This window comes from Haemorhous mexicanus, chromosome 19, assembly GCF_027477595.1.
Source record: "Haemorhous mexicanus isolate bHaeMex1 chromosome 19, bHaeMex1.pri, whole genome shotgun sequence".
Lineage (NCBI taxonomy): Eukaryota > Metazoa > Chordata > Aves > Passeriformes > Fringillidae > Haemorhous > Haemorhous mexicanus.
In genome coordinates, this window is record NC_082359.1 from 9712142 (window position 1) to 9737367 (window position 25226).

The 25226-nt window shown below is 44.0% G+C and overlaps 1 protein-coding gene across 4 annotated transcripts in view; it reads right to left on the reverse strand.

Annotated features, from left to right (window-relative positions):
* The window catches only part of KIAA1671 (KIAA1671 ortholog), a 64935-nt gene that overhangs the window by 20298 nt on the left and 19411 nt on the right, over positions 1 to 25226 (reverse strand). For 2 of the 4 annotated variants that reach the window (XM_059863764.1, XM_059863765.1), the window contains 5 exons: positions 24206 to 24334; positions 22306 to 23938; positions 21655 to 21748; positions 17041 to 20241; positions 16168 to 16290 (listed from right to left, as the gene is read on the reverse strand). In XM_059863764.1, the coding sequence (XP_059719747.1) occupies positions 16168 to 16290; positions 17041 to 20241; positions 21655 to 21748; positions 22306 to 23885 (4998 nt within the window). In that variant the 5' untranslated portion in view covers positions 23886 to 23938; positions 24206 to 24334. Of the gene's footprint in view, positions 1 to 215; positions 1560 to 11646; positions 11886 to 16167; positions 16291 to 17040; positions 20242 to 21654; positions 21749 to 22305; positions 23939 to 24205; positions 24335 to 25226 lie in introns of those variants that run through there. The other 2 variants (XM_059863767.1, XM_059863766.1) reach the window with 2 other exon arrangements.

Genomic DNA, 25226 nt, shown 5'->3' on the forward strand with positions numbered 1-25226 from the left:
AACCTTGATTCCCTGGCAAATGAAAACATCCACCTGTGCTGCAGGAAGAAAGCAGCTGGGAGCAGACAGACAGCACTATCTGGAGGTGTTTTGGGGGCTGTTTTCAGATGGAAAAGCAGACAGGAGGGAGGTTTTGTGAGGAGATAAAACGCTGCAACAAACCCGAGGGTTTGCACTGAATTTTTTTCCCTTGAGGGTCTCAAAAAGGTGCTTACAAGCTCGGGGGGCTCTGAGCTGGGCTGCCTCTTCCTCAGAGAGGAAAATCTCTGCTGACTCCGCACTGAAAACCTTCGGAAGGACTCTCTGCTCCGGGATGCAAAGTGCCTGAAGGAAGAGGTTCTCTTGAAAGGAGTCCTGGTGCCACCTTCCCCTCCACTCCGCTCATGAGCCACCGCAGTAGTGACTAAATTTAGTGCTTCCTGCAAGGATCTCCGCACTGTGCCCATCCACTGGGTCATGTGAGTTTGTGCCACTGTCAGTTTGTCTCCAAGGTAATCCATTTTTTTTTTTCCAGCAGAGATGAAATATCAATATTCAGTAGCAATTAAAATATATTCTCCTTAACAACCCCGATTTATTTTGCGAAAAGTGATTCCGTGTATAAAATATTTCCTGCTAAGGAAAACAGCATTGCACTATCACCCTCAGCATATTCCTAAAATTAAATAACCAAAGATGTGAGGTGGGAGATTGGTATTTGTCAAGTAGGAAAAAATAAAAGACTTTTCCTACTTACAATCGGCTTTGCAGAGTTCCATCAAAATATGTCTAATTCAGCCACGTTAAAGAGATAAATCAATGTTTAAATCCTGACACAGTCACTTGAAACGAGTCCATTTGCAAGCAGAGAATCAGGTTTTCACTCTCTCATTTCAGAGCAAGAAAAAGCAACTCCCTTTTTAAGCCAAGTTTTTGTTCTGCTGTAAATATCAGAAGAATAAAACAAATCTTATTCTCCTGGCTCGGCCACTCGACAGGTGAGAGTACACTGACCAAAGTTCTGGTGCTCCTATACAATCCATTTAGCAGCAAATCGATTAGATCTTCTAAACAATAAATCCAGCTTCTCCTCAGAAAACTCTGCAGCAGGGTGTCAGCAGCAGAATCCCCTCCTCACCATCCTTGCTGCCTCCGGAGCCATCCTGGAGCTCTCCCCGGCAGAACTGCGGAGCGCGGCCGGGGGAGGCTCAAGGGGAAGCGTGTCCAGCCCTCCCCGCGGGGCTGCTCAGAGCCTGCCAAAAGAGCTGCTGGATGGATGACATCAGCTCCTCTGCTTCCAGGGGGGCTCCCAGCGCAGGGACAAACGCAGGGACTGTCCCCACTGCTCCTGTGCTCACATGGCTCTGGATGCACAGCTGTTTGCAGCCCGGTGCCTCCCAGGCAGGCTCTGCCACGCTCCCGGCGCTCTCGGCTAAGGCACACGAGGTTACGAGCAGGAGAACGCTGCTGCTGCTGCTGCTGCCGCCTCTGGAATGCTGAACCCTCCTCTCTGTCCCTGTGCTCCGGGGAAGAAACAATGAGGAGGTGACCAGCCGCAGAGGTCTGCCCGAGGAAGGATCTGGGCTGGGCTTTATTATAGTACAGGCAGGGTTCCCATGGCAACGCAGGGAACAGCATCTGCTGGCTCCGGAGCAGGCAGGAGTTGCACAGATCTATTGGAATGATTCATAGTTTGCATACGTCACGTGGACTTACTGATTTTAACCCTTCCTGGGGAACGTGGCTCTGCCAGGGAATGTCTCACACCCACACCAGAAGATTCCCCCTGGGAATCCTACACCTACACCCTCGTCCTGCTGCTCACCGGACACCTGGGCAGTGCCAGCACCTGTACCCAGTTCACTGTGCCATTCATGGCCTCAAAGAGGACATGTCCCAGTTAGTGACTGCTATCAGCACAGGATAATGATTAAGCCAGAGGCTCAAACCAAAGCTGAACAGGTCTGACCATTGGAAGCTGGTTTTTTCCACTTTTCTACACCATTCCCTGTTGTGAGGAACAGCTCCATGTCCTTCCTAAGCTTTGCTCCCTCCCCAGCTGCTGGGAGAGCACGGGGTTGGTACCACAAACCCAAAATGATTGAGGGTAATGAGAGGACCCCAGGTACCACCAGCCATGGAATCCTGGGAACAGCCCACTTGGGAGGACAGCAGGAATAAAAGCTTTGAGTTTAAATCAATAAATCTCAGTTTATGACGTAAGTTTGGACTTAAAAGTCCAAAGTCAAGCTGTGACTAGTTCAGGAGCAAGGGGAAAGAGGCAAGACAGGCACGTTGGGAGCTGCTCGCTCTCTTGTTTGTTCAAGGGGGTTTGTGGCTGTTGCTTAATTTGCCATACAAAGTACCATGAACTTGCATCACCCTCTGCTCCTCTGAACTATCCAGGAAGAGATTCAATGGAACAAAGAATTTCTAGATAACATTTGATGCAATGGCTCTTGCGTAAGGTTCACTGTATCAGAAATGTGCCTTGCAGACACACATGAACCCAAGATACCCTGAGGAAACTGGGTGCCTTCCCTTTTAATCCCTGTTTTTAGGAGCTCAGCTCCACCAACCTGTAACTTATCTCCAGGAAAAACTTCAGTGACAACTATGTAGCATTCCCAAACTTATCCTCATTCCTGAAGGTGTTTGTTTTGAACATTTACAAATTAGCAGCCTTATAAAAGCGCTCAGTAATCAAAGAAAATCCAGCCAACAGAAAAAAAATCCTTTTTTTCCCCCCTCACACAACTCTTCTTCTAAAGAGTTGCAGGGTTATTTTTGTATGGAAATGGAGAGATAGTTTTGACCAGATTCCCCAAGAGCAGGGTGTTTCTTAGATTTGTAAAGAAATAGGAAAAAAATAAATTTATCTACCAGAGTTATGGATAATGCTTCACGAACTATGGAGATCCTGCATCCAAGGCTGGAATTTAAGACTTACTGCACATTTTCATGCTGTTAAATTTAAGTGTGATATTTCAAACATCTGTGCCTTTGCAAGTGCAGCTCTGTGCCTGCTGCAGTGCAGGGACTGTGCACGGGGCACTCTGCCATTCCAGAGGGTTTCAGGCTCCATCTGATGCAGGAGCCCCTGAAATAGCAGCCCAAGAGCTCTGCCTGGAGATGCCATGTGAGTTAGTCAGCAGTTCCTTCACCTCACCAGGATGGGCAGAGCAGAACATAAATTTAACTCCCCATCTGGAATATCACCTGGGGCAAACGGGGAGAGGCAGAGCCAGATTTCACCCAGGATGCAGAGAGCAAAATGTTCCTACAGCTCACTGCAAGGACTCCTCACATGTGCATGGAACTTGAAGGATCTGAAAATGCTCTACAGAATATATTCCGCTTTTTTATTATAACTCCCCTGAAAAAGAATGTTATACCAAATATACAATTTTTGTCCTCAGAAGATTGAAAAACTGCTGACTTGAGTCTTTCCGCAATACTAAATTTAGGATTTTCTGGCACCATGTGAACACACAGCTGGGTATTGAAGCATCTGAATTACTGCTTAGATTTACACCTCAATTAACATCAGGGCAAAATGCTTTGGAGAACAAACCAGATGCACCTTCACCATCAAATTCAAATAGTCTGAGATTTTTCCAGCACTTCAGCTAAACTTGCAGGGGAGTAGAACAAGATGAGCTTTAAAGAGCTTTAAAGACCTTTCTCTTGGAAGTCATGGGCACCTTCCACTATCCCAGGTTGCTCCAAGCCTCATCCAGCCTGGCCTTGGACACTTCCAGGGATCCAGGGGCAGCCACAGCTTCTCTGAGCACCCTCTGCCAGGGCCTCACCACCCTCCCAGGGAAGGATTCTGTAACTGGCCCCCAGCCCAGCAGTCCTGGCTGAGTGAGGGTTTGTTCCCGAACAAGAACAGCACAAGATGATATTCTGCCCTTGACAAATCCGAGTGATTATCTCACTCTGGGGCTGTCAGGAATCTGCAGCTCCAGAAAACAGAGCACATACACACAGCTACCCAAACTGCATGACTAATTACCTCAGTATAAATGGGACCTCGTTATTCAAACATTGCTGGATACTTCCATTATTAACATCTATTCCACCTACAGCTCAAAACCACAACCCTGCACAAAGGCCTAACAACCCTTGTTTCTCCCCTTATTCAGTAGAAAACAAAATTCCACGGTTACATTATATTTTCCAAAAGCCTCTTACAGCTCATTTAGAGCTTCACCTGCTCTCAAACACATGTAATTATGTTAATGACTCTGTGGGATTGCAAGGTCAATTTAAAGAAGGCCTGCAAGCAGCAGAGCACAGAACACACAGCCCAGGAGGGGCAGGGACTTGCAGCCTCTCTATTGGGTGTGAGTCCTTCCAGCCCAGGGGGTTGCCACCAGCTCCACCCCAGCACCATGGAATGGAGAAGGAAACCCAGCTGAAGACCCACCAAGACACCTGGGAGTAGTTTTCACCTCAACTGGGTCCCCTGAAGGATCCTTTGATAGCAAAGCAGATGGGACAGAAGGATGGGCAACCTTAGTCTGGACTAAGTGTGACAACAGTTTCTGCTCTTCCCATGTGGCAACCTCAGTCAGGAATTCACTCTCTGATGGGTTCCTCCTATCACCCCCTCCCCACCATCACTCCAATTATCATTAATTCAGGCATTTCCAGAGGGTTTTCTGTGAGCCATCATCCCACCTACAAACAGCAGCACCCAGCACTTGTGAGGACCACAGCAGCTCCAGTCCCACCTTGTGACACCCCTGGGAGCAGAGCCTGCCCTTGTAAGGCTGTCCCAGCCCTGCATTCCACACCAACTCTCCTTCTGCTTCATTAGTAAGAGAACTTAATTTAACCTCTTGTGCTTGGCATGATGGGCTATTTAAAGATGCAGCACTGGGCTGGGCTCACGGCTCCAGACTAAATTACTCTTGGGCTCCTCAGACATGACAAACAACTCATGGTTTTATGGGCTCCTTGTTTTTGCCTCTGTGTTCTGCCAATGGAATTGTCACATCCCAAGAAGGAGCAGCAAGCATTCCTAACTACAGCCTGAAATTCTCACATGCAATACCCCCATCATGAAGATTTTACCATGTTATCTTCCAACTCTCATTTAAAGTGAAAAAGAAATGCTTGGCTGCACCTCTGGCAAAGAGAGCAAAGCTCAACAGCTGGAGCAGAGGAAGATCCATGGCAGATACCCAGCTTGCCACCATTCCAAACAGGAATTCCCATGACACTTAACACAGCCAAAGATAAAAGGCCTTGGTGGTTTCATCTGCTTTGTTTTGTGGGTTTTTAAAAATTTTCATTGTAATTTAAAAATGCAATTCACTGAGAAGCCCAAACAGCCTCACCTGTATGCAGTTACTCCACAGTCAAAAGAAAAAGGGAAAAAAACAAGAGAAAGCAAAAAGAGTGGAATGGATGGAGAGTTTTAACACAAGGACTTTGGACAACGTCCATACAGAGAAATCTCTTTTGCAACCTGAAAACTCAGGTATCCCAATATTTACACCAAATATTTGGTTTTGATTCCTACTTTCGTTTTCTACAGAAATTAAGCAAGTTACACTCACAGCCACAGCTCTAATTAATGGTTATTCACAATCTTGGACAACCTGCAGAGAGACCTTGGTATTAAAGGTGTTCCCCTTGCATAGCTACAAGAGGCTGAGACTCCATTTCCATACTTTTTCCTTCTGCTAGGTAATTTTAAAAGCTCCCAGAGGCCTCACAAATCAGTGAATAATGAGAGGCTGTGAAAGCAACAGGTTCTGCATCGATACTGGGAAAGTTTACACAAGCACACACTGATATGAGAGGTTTTTAAAGAAAGGTGCAAAAACATTTCATAAAAGATCCCATCAATGGCTACTTTAAAAAAAATTTTTTTAAACAGAGATGAAATGTAAAAAAAAAAAAAAATTAAATCTGCATTCCTTGTTTTCCTTACAGAAGTGCCCTTGTGATAAAGAAAGCACATTAATAGTTTTCAGGACTGAACAAATGCTCCACATACTTGTTTATACCTGCCAGAGTAATTTTTCCATTCTACTGCCACAGTGATCCTTGACAGGATCAGCAAAAAAAAAGAACTTTCCCATTTTATTTGTAACCATTTTTATTTGACTTTGTCAAAAAGTCAACCATCCTTTCTCTACTCAGGATTCTGGGTACTTTTGCAGTAGCACATCATTATTTCAAGATTAATTAAATCTGTATATAAGGGTAACTGTGAAATAAAATTTTTACTCCAAGTTTTTAAACAATTTAAATGCAACTACCAGTCATAATTGCAACAACTGAAGTACAACAGTATTTCAGAAAATGCCAATAGTTTTGTACCCCAATCTACATTTCTCCTGAACCTAAGCAAGGCCCAGTTAAACATCCTGAACATACACAGCTTTTGTGCCTTGAATTGTTTCAGTGTAAAACAAAGCTATCAATGTTAAAGCTGAGGAAACCAGCTAAAAATATACAAGGTTGTTTGCAAGCCCATATCCATAATCCTGCAGCACTTCCCTTCTAGCTCAATGGAGAAGGAAAAACTGAAAAAACAGAAACAGGAAATTCCTACAGCTCAAATAGGCTGGAAAGGACTAAAACAATTTTCTTTACATTTGTTTATGCCCAAGGAACCAAGCCAAGCAAAAGATGGATGGTTACAGGTTGGTTTTGATTTGTACAAACAAAAATGCAGGATGAGGATGTCTGCAGTGGATCTCCCAGCACCAGGGAGGGAAATCAAAGTAATGTCAGAGCCAGGGCTCTCCTGGAGAGTCCAACATGGAACAGCTCCTGCTCCATCACTTGATCCAATGGACATGTTAAACACAGATAACCATAAAACATCTTCAAAAGAGACTTCTTGGGCACAGAACATGGCCTAAAACACCTTCACCTGCTGAACTTTTCTCCCAGGGCACACAGGGTGAGTGGAGTGCACAGAAACAAGCAGGAGAACACGCTGCTCCTGCTCCACACCACCTGCCTGAGGAGAAATCAGAGCATTTGTTCTCCTCACTGAGGGTGCTCAGGAAATCTCCAACTACCGAGGGCTCAGATCTGACTCACAAAATTCAGAGAACACTCTGAAGGAAGAGCTTTTTTTTTTTTTCATGCATGGGATTTCCTTCTTCAAAGATCAGTAACAAGGAGCTGCTTCTGAACCCATTCCAGCTGTTCCTGGTGTGATCACACACTGCTCTTCCACCTTCTCCCTAAAAAACACCATTCCATGTGGAATCAGGCACTGCTTGATGGCAGTAAATTGACCAAACACCAGCTGTGAGTTAATGCAATAATTCCTTCACCCATTTTAACACACTTGATGATGAGAGCAGAGGATTTATTTGAGATGGCTGTATAACCCTGAGTGCACACACCTTCCTTTACTTCCAGGTCTCTCTACTCTTACTGCCTCCTCCTCCTCCTCCTCCCAAACCCAGCACAACCCCATGTTGCCACATTCCCCAGGACATGGACAGCCCTCAGTCCATTCTGCCTCCCCCTAGGTGCCAGGGATTTATTGCTCTCCACCATGAATCACTAAACCAAACACTACATTTTTCCAAGCTCCATTCAGGCTCCAGATTTCCCTGAAGTTACACTTTAAGAACACCTGTGCCCTGCAGTACAAATCCTGTGGTATCCTGAGGAAAGTCCTCTACAAAGAGCTGCTTTCCCTGTGCTCAAGCAGCTCCCTAAAATCACCATTTCTTTTCAGCACAGTAAACACGCACTGGCTGCACGAACAACTCACCACTGCTGAAGGGACAGGAACAATAGTGGGAACTTGGCTGTCTCCCAGCATCAGCAACATGGACAACAGCTTGGGAAAGCAGGAACTGAGTCAAAACAACTTTAGATCAAAATATTACGAGGGAAGCAGTGAAGTTACCTCTGCTTTGTGTGTGTAAATGAGGTTTAATAATTCTCTTTAGCCTCGTGTTACTGGTTTGGTTGGAAAGGACCTTAAAGATCATCCCTGCCATGGGCAGGGACACCTTCCACTATCCCAGGTTGCTCCAAGTCCTGTCCAACCTGGCCCTGGACTCTTCCAGGGATGGGGCAGCCCCAGCTGCTCTGGGCAATCTGTACCAGGGCCTCAACACCCTCACAGGGAAGAACTTTTTCAGAAGTATATTCACAATTCCAGATTTAAAATAAGGGGATCAAGGGCAGGCACACCCAGCCCCACTTCCAGCTGCTCTGAACCTGGAACAACACAGTCACTACCAAAAAAATTACCAGGTCTATAAATTATTACATCTTACTCAATGAAACCCTTATTGCAACAAGTTAACCTAGAATGTGCTATTCCATGTGAGCATTTTATGGTAAATTAAACCTAATGCCACACCTCATTAGAACAAACTGCTGTGCCCTGAGCACGTGCCCCTGGGCTGGGAGCAGGGATGTGGCTGTGGGCCAGCAGCACTGCGTGGTGGAACAGCACTCCCTCGTGTTCCCACTGGGAATGGGGCTCCTCAGCCAGGCTGACCTGTCTGCCTGCTCTCAGCATGCCACAGACACCACAATTCCTCTTCTACAGCAGCAGCCAGGAATTGGGGAAATGCCTTTCCAGATTTTCCTGTGCAAGGGCGTCATTTACCCAGGTTATCCGAGAGGTAACCCAGGTTATCTGCTCCTGCTGGCACCAGGAGAGCACACACCTGGGTGGGAGGAGATTTTAACTCTTTGGAAGAAATATCCCCACCACCAAACACAAATCCCACAAGGGAAGAGCAGCACAGTATACAGGAACCTTCCAGAAGTGCAGAGAGAGGGAAGGCACAGCACACCTGCACAGAGCCCCTTCCCTCCTTCAGAGCAAAGATAACCCCCTTGAGAGCAGGATAACCCCCTCTCAGAGCAGGATGATCATCATTTGTGGCTCCAGACAATGATTTCAGTTTCCTTCCATCACCAACCCACCTCCTCTCACAGTGACACGTCAGGACAGTGGTTATTAACCAGCTGCTGCTTCCTTCACAGTCATCTGACAAAACACATCAAAACTACTCTTTAAAGGTAGCAACCAAAATCTTGTCAAAACAAACTCTAAGTCTTACTTCTTCCTTAAAAACCTCAATTTTCTTTTGATTTTGCAATTGTTCAATTCATGACTATCAATAAAGAACAAGGTCTTTTTAAACCTTCACAGTGCTGCAGAGGAACGTTTTATTTAAAACAAGCATTTGCTTTGAGTGCTTTCAGGATGTAGCATTTCTTTGCTGCTTGAAAAATGACAAGTGCCAGACTGGGAAAAAACCCAGTCCATCAGGACTGGTACCAGCATGGGCAGGAGACTCACCACCACATCCATTCCAGAAGGCCAAACTGAGCAGGGAACCAGAGCAAGAACCTTTGACAACTGAGAAGGCCAAGGGCAGGAACAGAACCACCAGAGCAGTCCAGCAGAGGTTGTGTCCACCAGGAAGCCAAAGAAACCTGGTTCTTGGACAAAGGGCATTGCAACAGGAAACCTCAGTGCTGTGGCTGCACACCTGGCATGACCAGTCTGACCCTGTGACTGATGAAAGACCACGGAGCTGCACCTACAGGACTTCCTGTGCAAGATGTCTTGTACCAACTGCAGCAGAGCTCCTCACCAGCTAGAAAAGGGGTGATGGATACCCCATGCACACTGGAAAATACTCAAATGTATACAAGCTGTGGAAAAAAAATTATTTCACTGGACACAAAGACACTTCTCAGAAACCCAGAGGTGTCAGCCACCCACAGGACACAGATGTGTGGAGGTCACACCACTGCACACGGACTGGGGCAGACCACAGACCCTGCTGTGCTCAGAAAATGCTGTTTGTCACAGCCAGACACATCCTGCCCAGAGCCCAGGAGAGCAATCAGCAAGGAATTAGCAAAGAGCTGGCTCTGAGTGGGTCCAGTGATGTCCCACAACTCCACCACTGCAGGAGTAAAGCAAATACACAGCAGAGGAGATGGAACCCAACAGTAACTCCATAGAGCAGCTTTAAAAGCAGATTTTTGTTATAGTATTTTTTAATTAAGAGTTGTAGCTTCTTCAGGTATGTCTGCCTAATGAATAAAGCATCTTAGCTCCCCAAGACAGATTAAATAACACTTGACAACCAACCCCAGCATCTCTGGTTACCCCTGACTGTAAGTAGAGAGATCAGATAAGTATCTCCTTCAGTAGCCTCCAGCTGCAACAGCAGCACAGAAAGTGACAAAAGGCACAATTCTGCATGTCCTTTACATTTCTTTTTTTAACATCATGAATATCAGAACTGTCATTCTAATATTTTCTTGCAATAGATCAGGAAGTGTGCATGAATCAAAGTGAGTAAGGAATGCTCCAGGGCCCCTAAAAGAGAATATACACCCAGAAAATACAACATCCTGTTCTGTTGCAGCTTAGAATTGCACAATACTGGAGCCCACCATCCCAGGCATTTTCTGGACTGATCCAAAGTTTGGGTGGGTTCGGGATTTTCCCCCTGGCCTTATGGAAAATCCCATGTCAAAGCAAGAGCAGGGACAGAGCTCTTTCACATTTCTCACACTGACAAACCATGAAAAACATCCACCCCCTCCTCACACTAATGACTAATTTTTAGTTTTCAATTTAAAGGAAGTTTTCTCTTAAAAATACAGCTGGTCAAATAAAAAAACTGAATTAATGTCCAAGTACTTCCATGTTCTGTATGTACTACTACAGTCTCCAGCAGCAAAAGGTTTTCAATAAAATCCCCAGTTCTTCAAGCACAATTTTCTCTCCCAGCGGCAAGAAATTCACAGTGGGCAATCTCACCTGACAGCTGATCAAAGGACATACTGGCAAGGATTGCAAAAGTAAACTCAAAATGAGAGAAGGAAACTCTTTGCTACAGTTTTAAAACATAGTAGCAAACAGCGAACATGAAAAGGCTTGGTGCTGTTCACACAGTGAATTGACAGCTGAAAAAATGAAGATCAATGCAAACTACAACAAGCAAATGAAACCTGATCTTTGATGAGTACAGGAGAAATTAAAACATTCATTAGTTCAAAGCAGTACAGTATTTATTCATAAAGGCTTTTCAGCTCAAATTCACGTTTTATAAATATGAAAGTTTCAGAGACACAGCAGTCCCTGTGCAAAGCTGGCAGGGCAGCACAGTCAGAGCCTGCTAAAAAGAGCTTTTCGTGACACACTGCCCTGAGGAGTGTTGGAAGAGGAAGTGCTCACTGAGACATTGAAACCCATGAAGAGTCAAATTAAAAACAAGTAAGGAACTGTAAAATGACACACTCCTAAAGCCACGAGCATGGCTGCTTTCCTGGAATAGCAGCAGCTGTATGAGCAGCAGGGCAGGAGGGTTCTGGGGCAGCAACCCCAGAGCCAGGCAGAGCTTTGACACAGAGAGGGAAGAATATTCCTAATACACACTAAACTAAACCACAACTCCCATGGTTCTGCATAAACAAGGAAGAAATGTCGATTCCTGAAAGGGTTTTCCAAGGCACATTTGGGTAGTCTATTATTTTAACTATTAGAGATAAAACAGCCTTTCTCACCCAAAATAAATCCTGAGTTTCGTGTCAGTACTCAAAAAGGAACTGCTGAGGAAAGCTTCAGCACATAGGAACACTCCCAGGATTTCTGAAGAGAGTGGAAACAGCCAGCTCTGGGAGCACACTTACCCACAGATACTGCAGGAACTTCAGCAGACGTGGACAGTAATAATACTCCATTTTCCACAGCTCCGAGTTAACGCCAACCCATCCCTGCTGCAGGCAGCTCCCGGGCTCTCCCCGCCTCCAGCACCAGTTAAAAGCAGAGTGGAGCAATTAAAAGCACCATGAATAATGTAATAATGTTCTGAGTGTGTCTGGCCCCACGTCACCACCACCACGAGCTGGGGCTCCTCAGGAGCAGTCGCTGAGCTACCGGCGGCAGCACGTGACTTAACCACTTGGTATTGAGCAGCCCACTGCTCCCAACTCCGTAATCTGCAGTGGCTCAGGCTGGAATTAGTGACAGGACTTTGGGTTTTGCAGTAAAGGCCCTGCAGGAGGAAAGGGAAGCTCTAAAACCCCTCAGTTATGAAACGCTCTGAACAGCGGCGGGGTCGCTCGCTGACCTTGTTTAGGGTGATGTACAGGAAAGACAAAAACCCACACATGTAACGAGAGGAGCTGCTGGTTTTATGTTCTTTGAATATAAAAATGTCTTTTGTGAAGGAGAAGAAATAGACACAACCAAGTGGCTTTTTATACACCCCTGGAATGTTCCCAGGGAACGAAAAACTGCCAAAAAAGGAAGAAAGCCCAGGCAGAGCTTTACCCACCCCCGGGTCGTTCTCCTCGGGCTGGGTCTAAAATAGAGAGTGGTGGAGTTGTTGGACATCAGCAGTGGGTGGTTTGTGAAGAGCAAAAAAGGGAATTGTAACACAGTTTTTTTTTTGTTGTTTTTTTTTTTTTTTTACTTACATCCTTTTTTTGATGGGAAAAGGAAAGATAAGTGACAGGAGCCCATCCAGGGAGGGCAGCCTGTCTCCTCCCAGCACTGCTCCAGCTCTCACCCTTCCCAGGGAGGGAAAAGGTTGAGGTGATGCAAAACACCTTCGAAGATGCTGCAGTCTCCTCTCCCTGAAATTTTGATACTTCCAGGAAACTACCTCTTCACTTTGCTAATCATCACCTATGAATTCCTGTAGAGCTCAAGCAAAGTATTTTGATTTTCTTCCAGGTTGTAGTTAGTTTTTGGGGTAACAGAACAACTCAAGATGGGTTTCAGAAGGAACAAAACTCCAGTATTAGAAGCTTTATACAATGCAGAAAAAGAGAAGGTGTGGTTTTCAGTGGGCAGGAGACAGACCTGTCATGGGCAGAACTGAAAACAACTGGTGAACTGTGACAAGCCAAACCATAAATTCATCTGCACATGTTTATAAAATATTTATCTTCTCTCCCTTGCACTTCATTTCCAAGATATTTTAGGAGTCAGCTCATGATTTTCTTCAACAAATCCTTCTCCACCCACACAACTCAGTCTCATATGAATGCATCTTTCTATGGAGACCATTAGAGAGATTTTCCTCCCTAAATGACAAAAAAAACCCCCAGACTTTAATTTAAAATAAATAAATAATATGTTGAGAGACTTCAAAACAACTCGTGCCTACACCAGTTATAGTAGCAGTGCTCTGTTCTAACTCCCCAAAGCAGGAGTTTGGGTTAAAGCTGCTCCATCTCCAGCTGAAGGTGCAATTCCTCCAGCCCCAGAGCACAAGTGCAGTTCCTTTATTGGGAGGATGAGTCCCAGCACACATTCCTCAGGTTTTCATTCCCAACACTCTTATCAGTCTGGATGACTCAATCAGGAATCCAGGCTTGTGACTGAGCTCAGCTCTAATGGCATCACACAGTTTATGGAAACACCTCCTGAGCTCTGTGGCTGCCCCTGGATGTGCAGGTAGGGCACTGAGAGGGAACAGCCCCAACCACAGGGACCAGCTCAGTACTCACACCTGTCCCTTCACCTGCATTCCAGGTCCAAAGGAAAAGATCCCTACAAGGACCCAAGGCCCTGAGCCTGCTGCAGGCTCTGAGATTTGCAGCTGAGTTGGTGAGAGAAACCCCTCACTGTCCAAAGCACAGAATTTAATTTTTATACCTACTCTGTGCTGCAGCAGGGCCAAAAGAGAGGGAAATACCAGCCATAGTAAAACCACAGATGATGACAGTCAGGCAGTGATGCTGGAATCCTTATAAAAGCCTTACTCTGTTTTTTAATCAATACAAACTTAAAATAGCTGAACAATGTGATCTAGATGAGTGTTAAATCTCCAAAGTGCCATCCTTTGCAATTTCAAACACCAATCCCATATTACCACTTGTATTTTGCAGAGGTTGATTTCAAAGGCATCCTATGTAATGTTCTAAAAGCCTAATTACAAGCAGATTCTCGGGAATATAATCACAAAGAAATGACCTCTCCAGAGGTAAATTACACTACTGCACCTTGCTTCCATTTGGAATTGTGTTTATCCATAAGAACCTAGCTCATCAACTGTCCTGGAAAATGCCATCCAAGCAGCTGTTTACTAACACAGACAGATGTGGAGTAATGCAACAAACTGATTCTTGCAAATTCATTTGGCAAATATAAAAGGGTATCAATATCAGTGCTTCACTGCTTTATTGGTGAATGTGAACCAAAAAAACCTGTTTATTCTACAACAAGACTTGTCACTTTGAGCACTCAGTCTCACTAGAACAATACCAATACACCCTTACTGACCAGCAATATGGACTGGAGAATATATTTTGTCACTAAGTCACAAAGAAAAATAAGTAACTTCCCAACTACACAGAAACTGCTCAAAGCAAAAAGCAGCACGATGTCACATTTCCATCTAATCCCTCTTTCCAGCTGCACCAAGGGAAATACAGACTGCAATGGGACTGCTGGGAAATAGGGGATTTAACTGTGCCTCCAGTGGCTCTTTCCTGACCCCTCGTGTCTGTCCAGCTCACACAGCTCAGATGTGTCTCCAGCAGAGGGGAGTGTTGGAACGTGCTGACGGAACTGGGAACTGCGACTCCGCACCCAAAACCTCTGTTTTCTCCAAGGAAAACAAAGGCATAGCCTTGGTGCAGAAGAAATGGTTTGGTTTTACATAATCTTCTGCAGTGCCTCTGTAGGGCTTTGGAAAACATCAGTGTGGTGAGCTTTCCACCTCCCAGAAGCAGTCAAAGCCCCTTCCATGCACTCACTCACACTTTACACCCAGGAGGAGCAGGCTGCCCTTTGGCTCCCTGGGCTCTGCACAATCCCACCCCGAGGAGCCTTTCCAAAGAACACAAAGGAGCAAAGCACTTGGATCTTCCTGAATTCCACACAAGTCAGCTTCCTCTCTTCATGGAGCTGAGTCTCCCTTTCCCACCTTCCCTTCTGTCTCAGGCTACACTTGGTGAAGCTGAAAGATTATCCTGAGTAACCTTCCAGTCAACAATGAAGTTGGAGAACAGCTGTATTTGTTTGAGTACAGTTCAGTTATCCCAGCACTACTTCCAACAGCCCTTCTGTCCCACATCTCCTACCTGGCCAACACCACCTTTACATATTTGCACTATAAGCTGATGGCACATAACATTTGGGGGTTGGATAAATGCCCATTCTGTCAATAACCTAAATTCCCTAAGATGGACCGTGCTAAGAATGGGAAAGAAAAAGGGACATGAGCCCTTGGAGATCTTCCAGGAAGCTTTAAGACTAGAACTGAAGAACAATCTGAGCCCACTTCCAAAACTCCAATTAGGAAATTTGTTTATAAAATCCTTACAGATTTAGGTATTCTCTTTTCCTTTGCTAGAAGGAAAGAAACCACTGAGTTTCTTTTCTTTTTTTTATTTTTCTGTTCTCTGCTAAAGAGCTGCAAACAGCAGAGTGAGCCATGACAGAACAGGGCAGTGCAGCACCTCACTGCAGAGTGTGCTGGCAGAGACAGGACAGGGGAGGTCTGACCTTGGGACAGTCCATGGGACAACATGCTTCAGTCCCCATTTTCCAAATCCTTTACTTCCCTCAGGAAACATTGACATTTCATTTATTGCCCATCTTTTGGAACATCCAGACCTTTGTTTCATATTTCAGAACAACTGGATGTAGGATGCTATTTCCCAACATAAAATTTCTCTGAGGGCTAAAGTCAGAATATCCTTCTGAAACTGGGGAGAACAGCAGCCAACAACATCAAGAAGGAATTCACCTCAACAATTTGTGTGTTAGAGACAAATCAAGCTACCCAAAATGTCAGCTGTGATCTTTCCCAGAAACATTTCTCTGTGTGCTGCCGACAGAAAGACAATTAAACCCATCATTTCTCAGGCTGGGACACACTTCTATTTGTCTGAGAAAACAAAACAAGCTGAGAAAACAACAAAAACTTCAATGCTCTAGAGCCATCTTGAGTTCAGGATGAAAATTCCTCACTCAGAAAGTAAACTGAACAAGCTGCAAGGCTGAGGCTTCGTGTTGGAAGCTTTGGCAGGGAGCACTGGGGTGGGATCCCAGGGAGGGGCAGCCTCACCAGTTCAACCCCCAGCAAATGCTTCTCTGCTTGGCAGATTCATCCTTCTAGCACAGCCCTCTGTAAAAAGGAAAACAGCTGCAGCTCCCCTGATCCAGCCCCAAACCCCTCCTCCAGGGTCACATACCATCCCAAAATCTGCTCTTCTCTCCTTGTAGAAACTGTGGTGGCTCCTATGTGTAGACACTGAGGAAAAGTCTGTTCCCTCTGTTTTGTCTGAGCTCTGCTTGCTCCACTCTTTCCTGGGAGCCTGTAAAATACAGTTATGAATGTGATTAAATATACATGACATATATAGATATTTTCCATATATATAAAACACCTTTTGGGAAAAAAAAAACAAAACCAGAGGAAACTCAAAGCTGAAAACACAGAATGGAAAAACATGATAGCAATGAACATCCTACACTTTAATCCCAGAATTATAGGACCATAAAGGTCTTTTCCAACCAAATCCAACCTCTGGATTTCATTCACATGTCACTGTGTGAAGGGAATCTCTTGTCTTTCACCCACATCAGGAAAGCAGTGGAGTTTCACAGACAAATGAAGGCCATTCACCCAGTAAAAATAAAAATAAAATTTGCTTCCTTCAGATAAAGACAAAAAACAAAGAGTTTCCTAAAAGATCACTGCTGACAACTCGTAAAATAAACCCAAATTACTTCTTTTCAAGTAAACATAAAATTGCAGAGTCACAATTTAACCTCCTAGGTTCACAGCATTACAGAAATAATAAGCACACTTTTTAAAGCTTTTTCAATCTCTCCACAAAAACATCAATCAGTATCTCTAGACTTGAAGCAAAAATGAGGTCATCTAGAGCAATAGCTGCTGCTCAGGGAAAGAGAACCCAAAAAGAAATGAAATCCAGTGAAAAGTCTGGATCTGCTGCCTTGCTGCAGAGTGCTGAGAAGAGCTGCAAGGACACAACAAAATCCTCAATAAAGAAAAGTTCAGTTACAGCTACGTGACACACTTGGCTACCATTTGAAAATACCTTTTTATCCTCATGGAAGAATGGTTCTGACGGAGCTGACACCTTGTGCTTCCACGAGTTATCCACACTTTCCAAAGGGAAGCTTGGCCTGGATCGGTGCAGGTCCTTCCTTGCCCTCAGATCCTGCATGAGGGGCAGGCTGTCCCTCCCTTGGCGGCATTTTTCCGAGTAGGATCGTCTGAGATCCGCGGGGACAGTCCCAAACCCAGACATGTAGCCCTTCCAATCAGTCTTACTTTTAAAAGAGTCACCCTCATACATTTTATTTGAGCTGTCTTTGCTTCTTAGTGTAGAGCTCCTCACTATGTTTTTGCTCCAATCGCCCTCTGGGGACACCTCCAAGAATTGTTCCTTTGTCACCAACTTCTTCTGCAAGAGCCCATCATCAGCCTTTAGGGACAACTTGGAGGCCAGACTGACTTCCAGCCTCTGCTCTGTACTCACTGCATTTATGGGCTGTACCTTTTCAATTACAAATTTTGCACCCTGATTTCTGGAGGCCAAGTTCACCTCCTCATCCTCATCAACAATGAAAGTTTTCTTCCTAGCAAATTCCACAGGTGAATTTACAAACTTCTCTGGAAAAATGCTGCTGGGGTTTCCCCAGTAAGGAGGGCTGACCTTTCTGTCTTTGGACTTCTGCTTATCAAATTCAGGGCTCTGTAGTTCTAGTTTCTCTTTGCTCTTTTCATTTAGGATTAGTTTCTCTGGCCTCTGCTGCTCTTCTGCACGTTCACCTGGTTTGTTATTAACTGAATAGTGGTCTGATCCACTCTTCCACTCGTTCCAGCTGTAGGTAAGAGTCATTCTCTCTGACACATTCCTTTTGTTCTTTGATCTCTCCCTACTCAGCAAGCTGAGATCTTCAGAAAGCTTCTCCTGAACTTTACTGGCCTTTGCTGATTCTTCTTTATATTCTGCCATAAGTGCATCAATATCGAGAATTTGGGATCTGTACCCACCCTCAGCCTTCCTAGCAGGCAGATCAGAATTATTGTCACTCCTTTTCTGGGGGCCCAGCTCACTGTCCTTACGCGCCTGCGCGGAACGCGGCGGGGACCGCGGTTCGTGGTAAGAGGAGATTTTCCTTCTGCCACTCTTGAGATCAGCCTGAGCTGCACTTTCCAGATCATGTTTTAACAGGAAAGCATCAACATCTATAATTTTCTCTTTAGAATGATCGAGACCTTTTTCGTGATGCTGTTGGTTATCTTTCCTAGACACATGAAAATTACCAAATGCAACATTTTTGGAGAAAACAGCATCTTTTTCATCTTCTTTGACCCAATCCTTGCTAATACGTGCTTCCCAGGAGTCTTCTCTACAAGTTGAACTTGTCACATTTTTATTTGGTTGCTGCAATAAAGGTTTGGACCTTCCAGGAAAAACAGGGTCCAGATTAATTGCTGCTGCCTCACTTGAACCAGAAACCGTATTAATTTCACTTGCACTGGGAGCACCAACAAAGCTTTTCTCTTTTTTGATACCAGGAATCTGATAAGTCACTGCAAAATAAGTTGCCTTTGGCTCAAATACAGAACTCTGATGTTTTGTGTAATCATCAGGACTGCCAAGAACAGCTTGGTTAGCCTCACTCCTCTCCACCCCATCTTTGATATTTTTGCTTCTCTTTTTAAGTAAATTTTCATTCAATTGCAATGAATCTGTCCGGCTCAGCTTCTTGATATTCTCAGGAGTCAGCCACACAACTTCTTCCACCTTGAGTGACTCCTGAGGCAAGGTCCTCCTCCTCCACCTTTCAGAAATCTTCAAGTCAGAAACGCTACTTCTGCTTCTCCTGACTTTCTCTTCTGGATCTGCTCCTCGGAGTTTCTCGCTGTTTTCAGGAGCTGAACAAGCCAAGCTGAAGTCTTGCTCTTTGCAGTTTAAGTCCAGACTTTTCCTCAACCCAAAGGCCCCAGATTCCTCTTTAGTAACATTCAGTCCTTTCGTATCAGGGGGGTGGCTACTGGAAGATTTAAAATATTGCCCACTTGCAAGCACTGAAGCCTGAGCCCCATGTTTATTGACACTTGTGGAAATCACTTCACGATCCAAGTTGGTTCGGAATTCATGGATGTCTGTCCCACCTGCCCTGAAACTCCTTTTCTCAGAAGAGCTTTTCACAACATTAATCCTCTCTGATTTATCTACAGAAGAGACCTCACTCTTATCACCTTTAATTTCAGCATGTAGCTTGCTGACTTTTTCACTCATTCCCAAACCTTTACTTTTGTTCGTGGAATAAGGTATTTTCTCAGCTATGAACAGTGGCTCAGGATCAGTTTTATCAGAGTCTCTTTTCTGTTCAGGTAAAGTGCATTCACTGGAGAGAAAAACAGCAGGTTCTCTCAACACAGCTTTACTTGTGAGAACTTTTGCCTCTCTGGCTTCTGAAGTAACATTATCTTCTTTCAAGTAAAGAGTGTGACTACTTGTCTTAACCAACTGCCCTGTGGGTACAACGTCCTCATCAGTTTTATTCTCTTTCACAGATGATTTTCTAGTTCTGAGTGTCATGGCCTTTTTCTCAGGAGCCATTGTGATGGCTTCACTAAGAGCCCTTTCACCACAAGTCTGAAAGATTTCATACCTGGGCTCTATTCTTTGGTAAATTTGAGAATCTTCTGCATTTTTGGGAGCAGGTTTTTCACTCTTCTCAACCAAAGATTTTTCTAAAACAATTCCTGAACTCATTTTCTTGTCTTCACTAGAAGAAGCTGGTTTTGGACTTTTCTCTACGTGTGCTGGATGTTTTGATGGATCAGGCTGCTTGTGATGCTCCTTTGCAGTGGTGCTTTCCTCCCCTTCTCCCATCCACGAGCGTCTGCTGTGCCCTGAAAGCACCAGGTCCTGCTTTGCCTCAGCCTCCTGGTTCCTTTTTGGTGCAGGATCAGCCCCAGACTGCTCAGCAACAACGTTGTGCTTCTGCACATTGTGCTCAAACAAGGTGGCCCGGACAGTTTTAATGAAGGGCTTTTCCAGAAGAGCTGGGTTTAGTTTCTTTTCAAAGTTGCTTGTGAATGAGACAGAACTCTCACTCTGCTGTGAGAAATGCTGACCATCTCCCAGGAAGCTCCCTTTCCTCTCCAGCTGATCAGGTTTATTGGTTATCTTTAAAACCTGCCGGGATTTCCAAGGCTTCCCAGGACCAAATGCCTCGGTGAAATCTGTGCCATGGGTGAGCTTCAGCTCCTTGCTCTGGAACAACAAAATCCAACAGTTATCTTGAGTTTATTTTAAAAATGTGGAATAACATTTATTTTAAAACTTACTTGCACCTACTTTGTGCAACAGAGCCTGTACAAGTCAAACACATTCATATTCCCTGAACACAAACTCCAGTGAGGATGAGGTAACCTAAGGGAATGTGTAGCTCCAGCTCCTGAATCTTGATTTTAACAGAATTATCTCTCTAATAACCAGTTACATGGTTGAACTGCAAAGGAAAATGAAGATCTGAGTAAATATCACAGCTGGAGCTGCTCAGCCATGAGAAATGTTAAGCTGAGACAAAGTAAAAAAGGAAAGATGGAAATTAATATTTATTACCAATCTTTCACTATTATCTAGTCACAGGAAATACAAGCAGCATCCTAAAAGATGGTATTTTTAATAGCACTTGCTGAAAAAGCACAGCATGCAAATAATGAAGGGAATCCGAACACTAGAGGTCTTACAGGAGTTCAATCTTTTATTCAGGTTTTAAAATTTAAAACTCAGATTCAGTTTAAAATTGTCTTTAAAATAAAGCTAAAGAACATCAGAAAATTAACACTAAATGTATTCATAAATGAAGATTTTTAATCCTGAGCTATATTCTTCAAGGAATTTCTTTAATCCTACTTTATTGTCAGATTCTGAAAACAGCACTTCCATTTACGAAAGGTTTTCTTTTTAAAACTAATTGCTCTCCTTGAAAGTAACACTGAACTACAGAAACTTTGCACCTGTACCTTTTCCTTACCACATATTCCTATCTTGGACAGGAAAAAAGACAGAAGAACTCACTACAAACACCCTTAAACTACATTAAATCTCCTCTACCAAGAACTGTCACCAGAGAAGTTCTGTTTTGCAACACTGAAGTGTTGCTTAGAAACAGAGAGAGCCTAAAGCTTCCAGAGCAAATCCCCATTTTCCCTGGAACACTTTGTTGTCTAAACTGCTCAGGTAAATGTTGTTGAGGAGACTGACCAAGGTCCAGGCTGGGATTTATCAGGAGCTGGGAAATAGATGCAAGAAAACACAATCTTAATGCTCTGCTTGGAGAAAATAAAAAATAATCACTGCACAAACCCACCACAGCCACAGGCAGTTCACTGGGGTTTCATGCATCAGAAATCCCTTAAAAACAGAGCACAAAATATTCTTCCCTCTGTACCACTCCTATACTGAGCAGTGTGCACACAGAGCTGGACAAACTCAGCTGACACGACACTCCTGAACTTTTCTCTGCACATCCTAAAGACAAACTCACACCAGCAAATCCACTGGGGTTGTGTCAGCCCTAATAATCCCCATACCCATTAAAAAGTCACTGGTTGATAAAGCCACACACAACAGGACCTTGCAGAGCCAGCTGGAGCCCATCAGCTGCTGCCAGTTCCTTACTTTTGGATTTTCCTGCAGGTCGTGGATTGAGTCAGCTCCAGCCTCCCCAGGTTTCTCAGGCTTTGCTTCACCCCCTGATGTTGGACTTGAAAATCTAAAACAAAGGACTGGTGTTATTTCTTTAGTCCAGCTGGTCAGTGAGCAGGGTGGCTTCCTACCAAAGCAGGCTGGTAGAAATTATCCATTCAGTTACATTTCCTAAAGGAAAAATATCACTTTTTCATAGTAAATGATTGTATTTGGTGGTTAAATTGTATCTAGACCAAAGGAATTTTCAAACTATTAATATATTAACTATTAATATAACCATATTCATTATTGTTAATATAAATGATGTTGTTAATTATGCATCTTAATTGATAATAGAGGATTTAGATATGCATACCAAGCTACAATATCTCTCACTGACAGTTACACTTACATGCAAAGGTCACAGTATTGACAGCTTCATTTTTTTCAGCTGTTGATGGAATATATTTAATTTTCTCTTTTTCAGATTAAAAAAGGCAGGAAAGGAGCTTAAGAATAATACTAAAAACATCACATTAAGTGGAAGCTAAATGATCAAGCTTCTTTTACTGGACTGAGAGAGCAAGTTTTACTTAACAACACAAAGCCAAGAGGATTAAAGAGAATTTCTCTGTAACCTACATCTTGGTTAAGTCTGCAGAGAGTGGCCGTAACTGCAGTGAGCGGCGCAGATTTCCTCCCTTAACCTCAGGAGGATTTTCTGTTGTCAGCTCCTTGATCCTCTGCTGGATGGTCACACACCTGTTTTCCTTCTCTGGAAGAAGCTCTGTATCCACTGTGGCACTGGGATTTTCTGAAGTAAACAAACTGATGTGTTTTTTAACACTGCCTCTTAAGATATTATTCTCTTTTTCGGAGGAAGCTGCAGGACTTTCACAGCTCAGGAACGTGTATGTTTCCTTCTGATCTGCTCTTTTCCCCCCCTTATTAGTTCTGCTTTCACTGGTTGTTTCAGGGCTTCTTTCAGGACCATGCAAGTTAATAATTATTTCTGGTTTTGTCTCAATTTGTTCACTTTTAGATTTAAGTTTAGTTTCCCAGGTGTATTTCCCATTATTTAGGATGCCAATGTCCTGACTACTGCATTTCAGATTTGTTTTAGAAGAACTGCTTTTATTAAATTCAGTTTCTTCATGTTTTGGCCCCGTTTCAGACTGATCATGAGTACCCACATCAGTAAAAGCAATTATGGATACATTCTCCTTGCTTTCATGGGATGAACCAGCCTTCTTGCAAGAAGAAAGATCTTTGTGTTCAAACTTAGCTGTCAGGTCCATGGACAAAGGCCTTGGTTTTCTAACCCCAGATTTCTCTGTAGGAGATTTTTCCTCAGAGGCTTCCACAGCGTGATGCTTTTGATCTCTTAATGATTCCAGAAAAATAGCAGACACTGGTCTATGTTTTGCCCTTTGCTGGACATCAACAGAAAAATCAACTTTATTGTTGAGATTATTTGCATCATCATTGTTCTTCTCCCCTGGATGAGCTTCCCGAGCATCTTTCTTTTCCCCGGTTTTGAGGGAGTTCCAGGATTCAGGTCTGAGACTGGAGGAAAATGACATATGCCTATGGAGAGCCCCCTCAGGATTCCTGGGGGTCTCTGCTGGTTTCACAGAGCCCTGGAGGTCCTTGCTTTGCAGAGCAGAGAATGCCCTGCGCTCCTGAGCCCTTTTCTCCTGGGCCAGGCTGACCTTGGTCTGCTCGGGGCCCCCTGGCTCGAACAGAATGACTGTGTTGGCACTGGGCCCCGTGTAGAAAGTCACATTTGTCACCATGTCACTGCCAGCTTGATTTTCAGTGTCAATGGCTTTCTGATCCACTAAGGGAGGGACATTCCCACTCAACACCTTCACAGAGGACGTTTCCTCAGTGGCCTTTCTCACCATGCTGCTGGATCTGAACGCTGGCACGGGCGGTTTGACGTTTGCAAAAGTATCCGAGGATTTCTCTTTACAAAAAGGCTTTGGGAAAAGTCTCGGCCTTGATCCCAGCGAGGGCATCGTTGCAGATCTCAAGGAATTCCCAAATTTCTTGTTCTCTTCGAGAGACAGGGATGCTGAGGCCTCCTTTGCCTTGTTGCTGGCATCTGAAAGCACACTGACATACACACGCTGTGCCTTCTCCTCAGCCCTGAGCTCAGCTAGGTCAGGGACTGCCGTCAAAGACGCCAAAGTAGAATTTATTTCTACTCTTGTTGCCATAGTTGGAATTACACATTCAACAGAACTGAAAAACTCCAGCAAGGAAAAAGAATCTGAAAAAAAAAAAAAAAAGGAGAAAAATGCAAGTATTGATGTAGAGTCAGCATGAACATCAAATAACATCATTCTCACATAAATTCACAAGGAAGCAAACTCAGATTAAGGTGCCTTTCAGATATGCTGATACCAGAGTTTATCACACTGAAAGACATAGTGTTCCTTCTCTAAAAAGCAAGAAACACCATTATTTACTGACTTGGCCCAACGACCAAATACAATGGAAATAAACATACCCTACAAATTTCCACACTCCCACTTACCATAATTTGCTGCTGCAACCAATCCATAGGGCCTGAATCCTTTCTCATAGTGACAACAAGAGCTTGGTCACCAAGGGCACATTAAGGACAGGGAATGTGATCACTCCAGAGACACTGCCCAGACCTCACCTGCAAATAAACAAAATATTCCAACTCAGGTGTGGCAAATACCCAGACATTGCCATGTGGGACAAAAATCCAGAGCATTCTAAGGAGAAAAACCTGGTTCCCAAGCAAGAGTGACCTCATACAACTGTAACAAGCAGAAGAATGTTTATTTTTCAAACAGTCATTAAAGAATCGACAAGAAATTAACACTTACAGGTGTAACTGAAAGGTGAAGGGGGAATAACTCAGACTGTACAACAGACACACCAAATCTGAGCAGTTAAAACCACAACTAGGTAAGACTTCCATATTCAAGTGCTGTCAATCACTGGTTAAACACAGAGCTTTGCATTACTGTCATCTCAATTACTGTAATTTACTTTCTATTGTAAAGCTCTTTTCTGGGCCAGCAGTCTGTGAAGTGCTACCTGAGCAGCTGACCTGCAAACGGCTGATTTTCCATCAAAATGGAACTTTTACCATGACAAAGCAGTTTTGTATCTCACTAGCAAAGGCAGGAGAAGAGCTTTGGCTTTAATTATATTCTTACTGCAGAGAAGTGGGAAAACCAGCAGTAATTAGAATTTCAGCTACAAGAAGTAACCTGAATCTTTCCTAACAGAAGTATATTTAAATTTGCAGCAGATGCAGGCAGCTATGTAAGGTTAGATTATTTTTTCCTTCAAAAGCTGTCATACCCTTCATTTTTAGAAAACTCACACTGTACTTCATAACCAGGGGCCCAAATTTGTGTTGCCACCCTCCTGACTCTTTTGGGCAGCCTTTGAAGGGGCAGTTTTGGACACATCTCACTGTACCCTATATTGGTGTGAATTTACCATGCAAATAAACTTATTCTGTGGAATATGGAGCTTCCTGCTTGTGATTATTTAAAAAAACCCAACCAGCATCT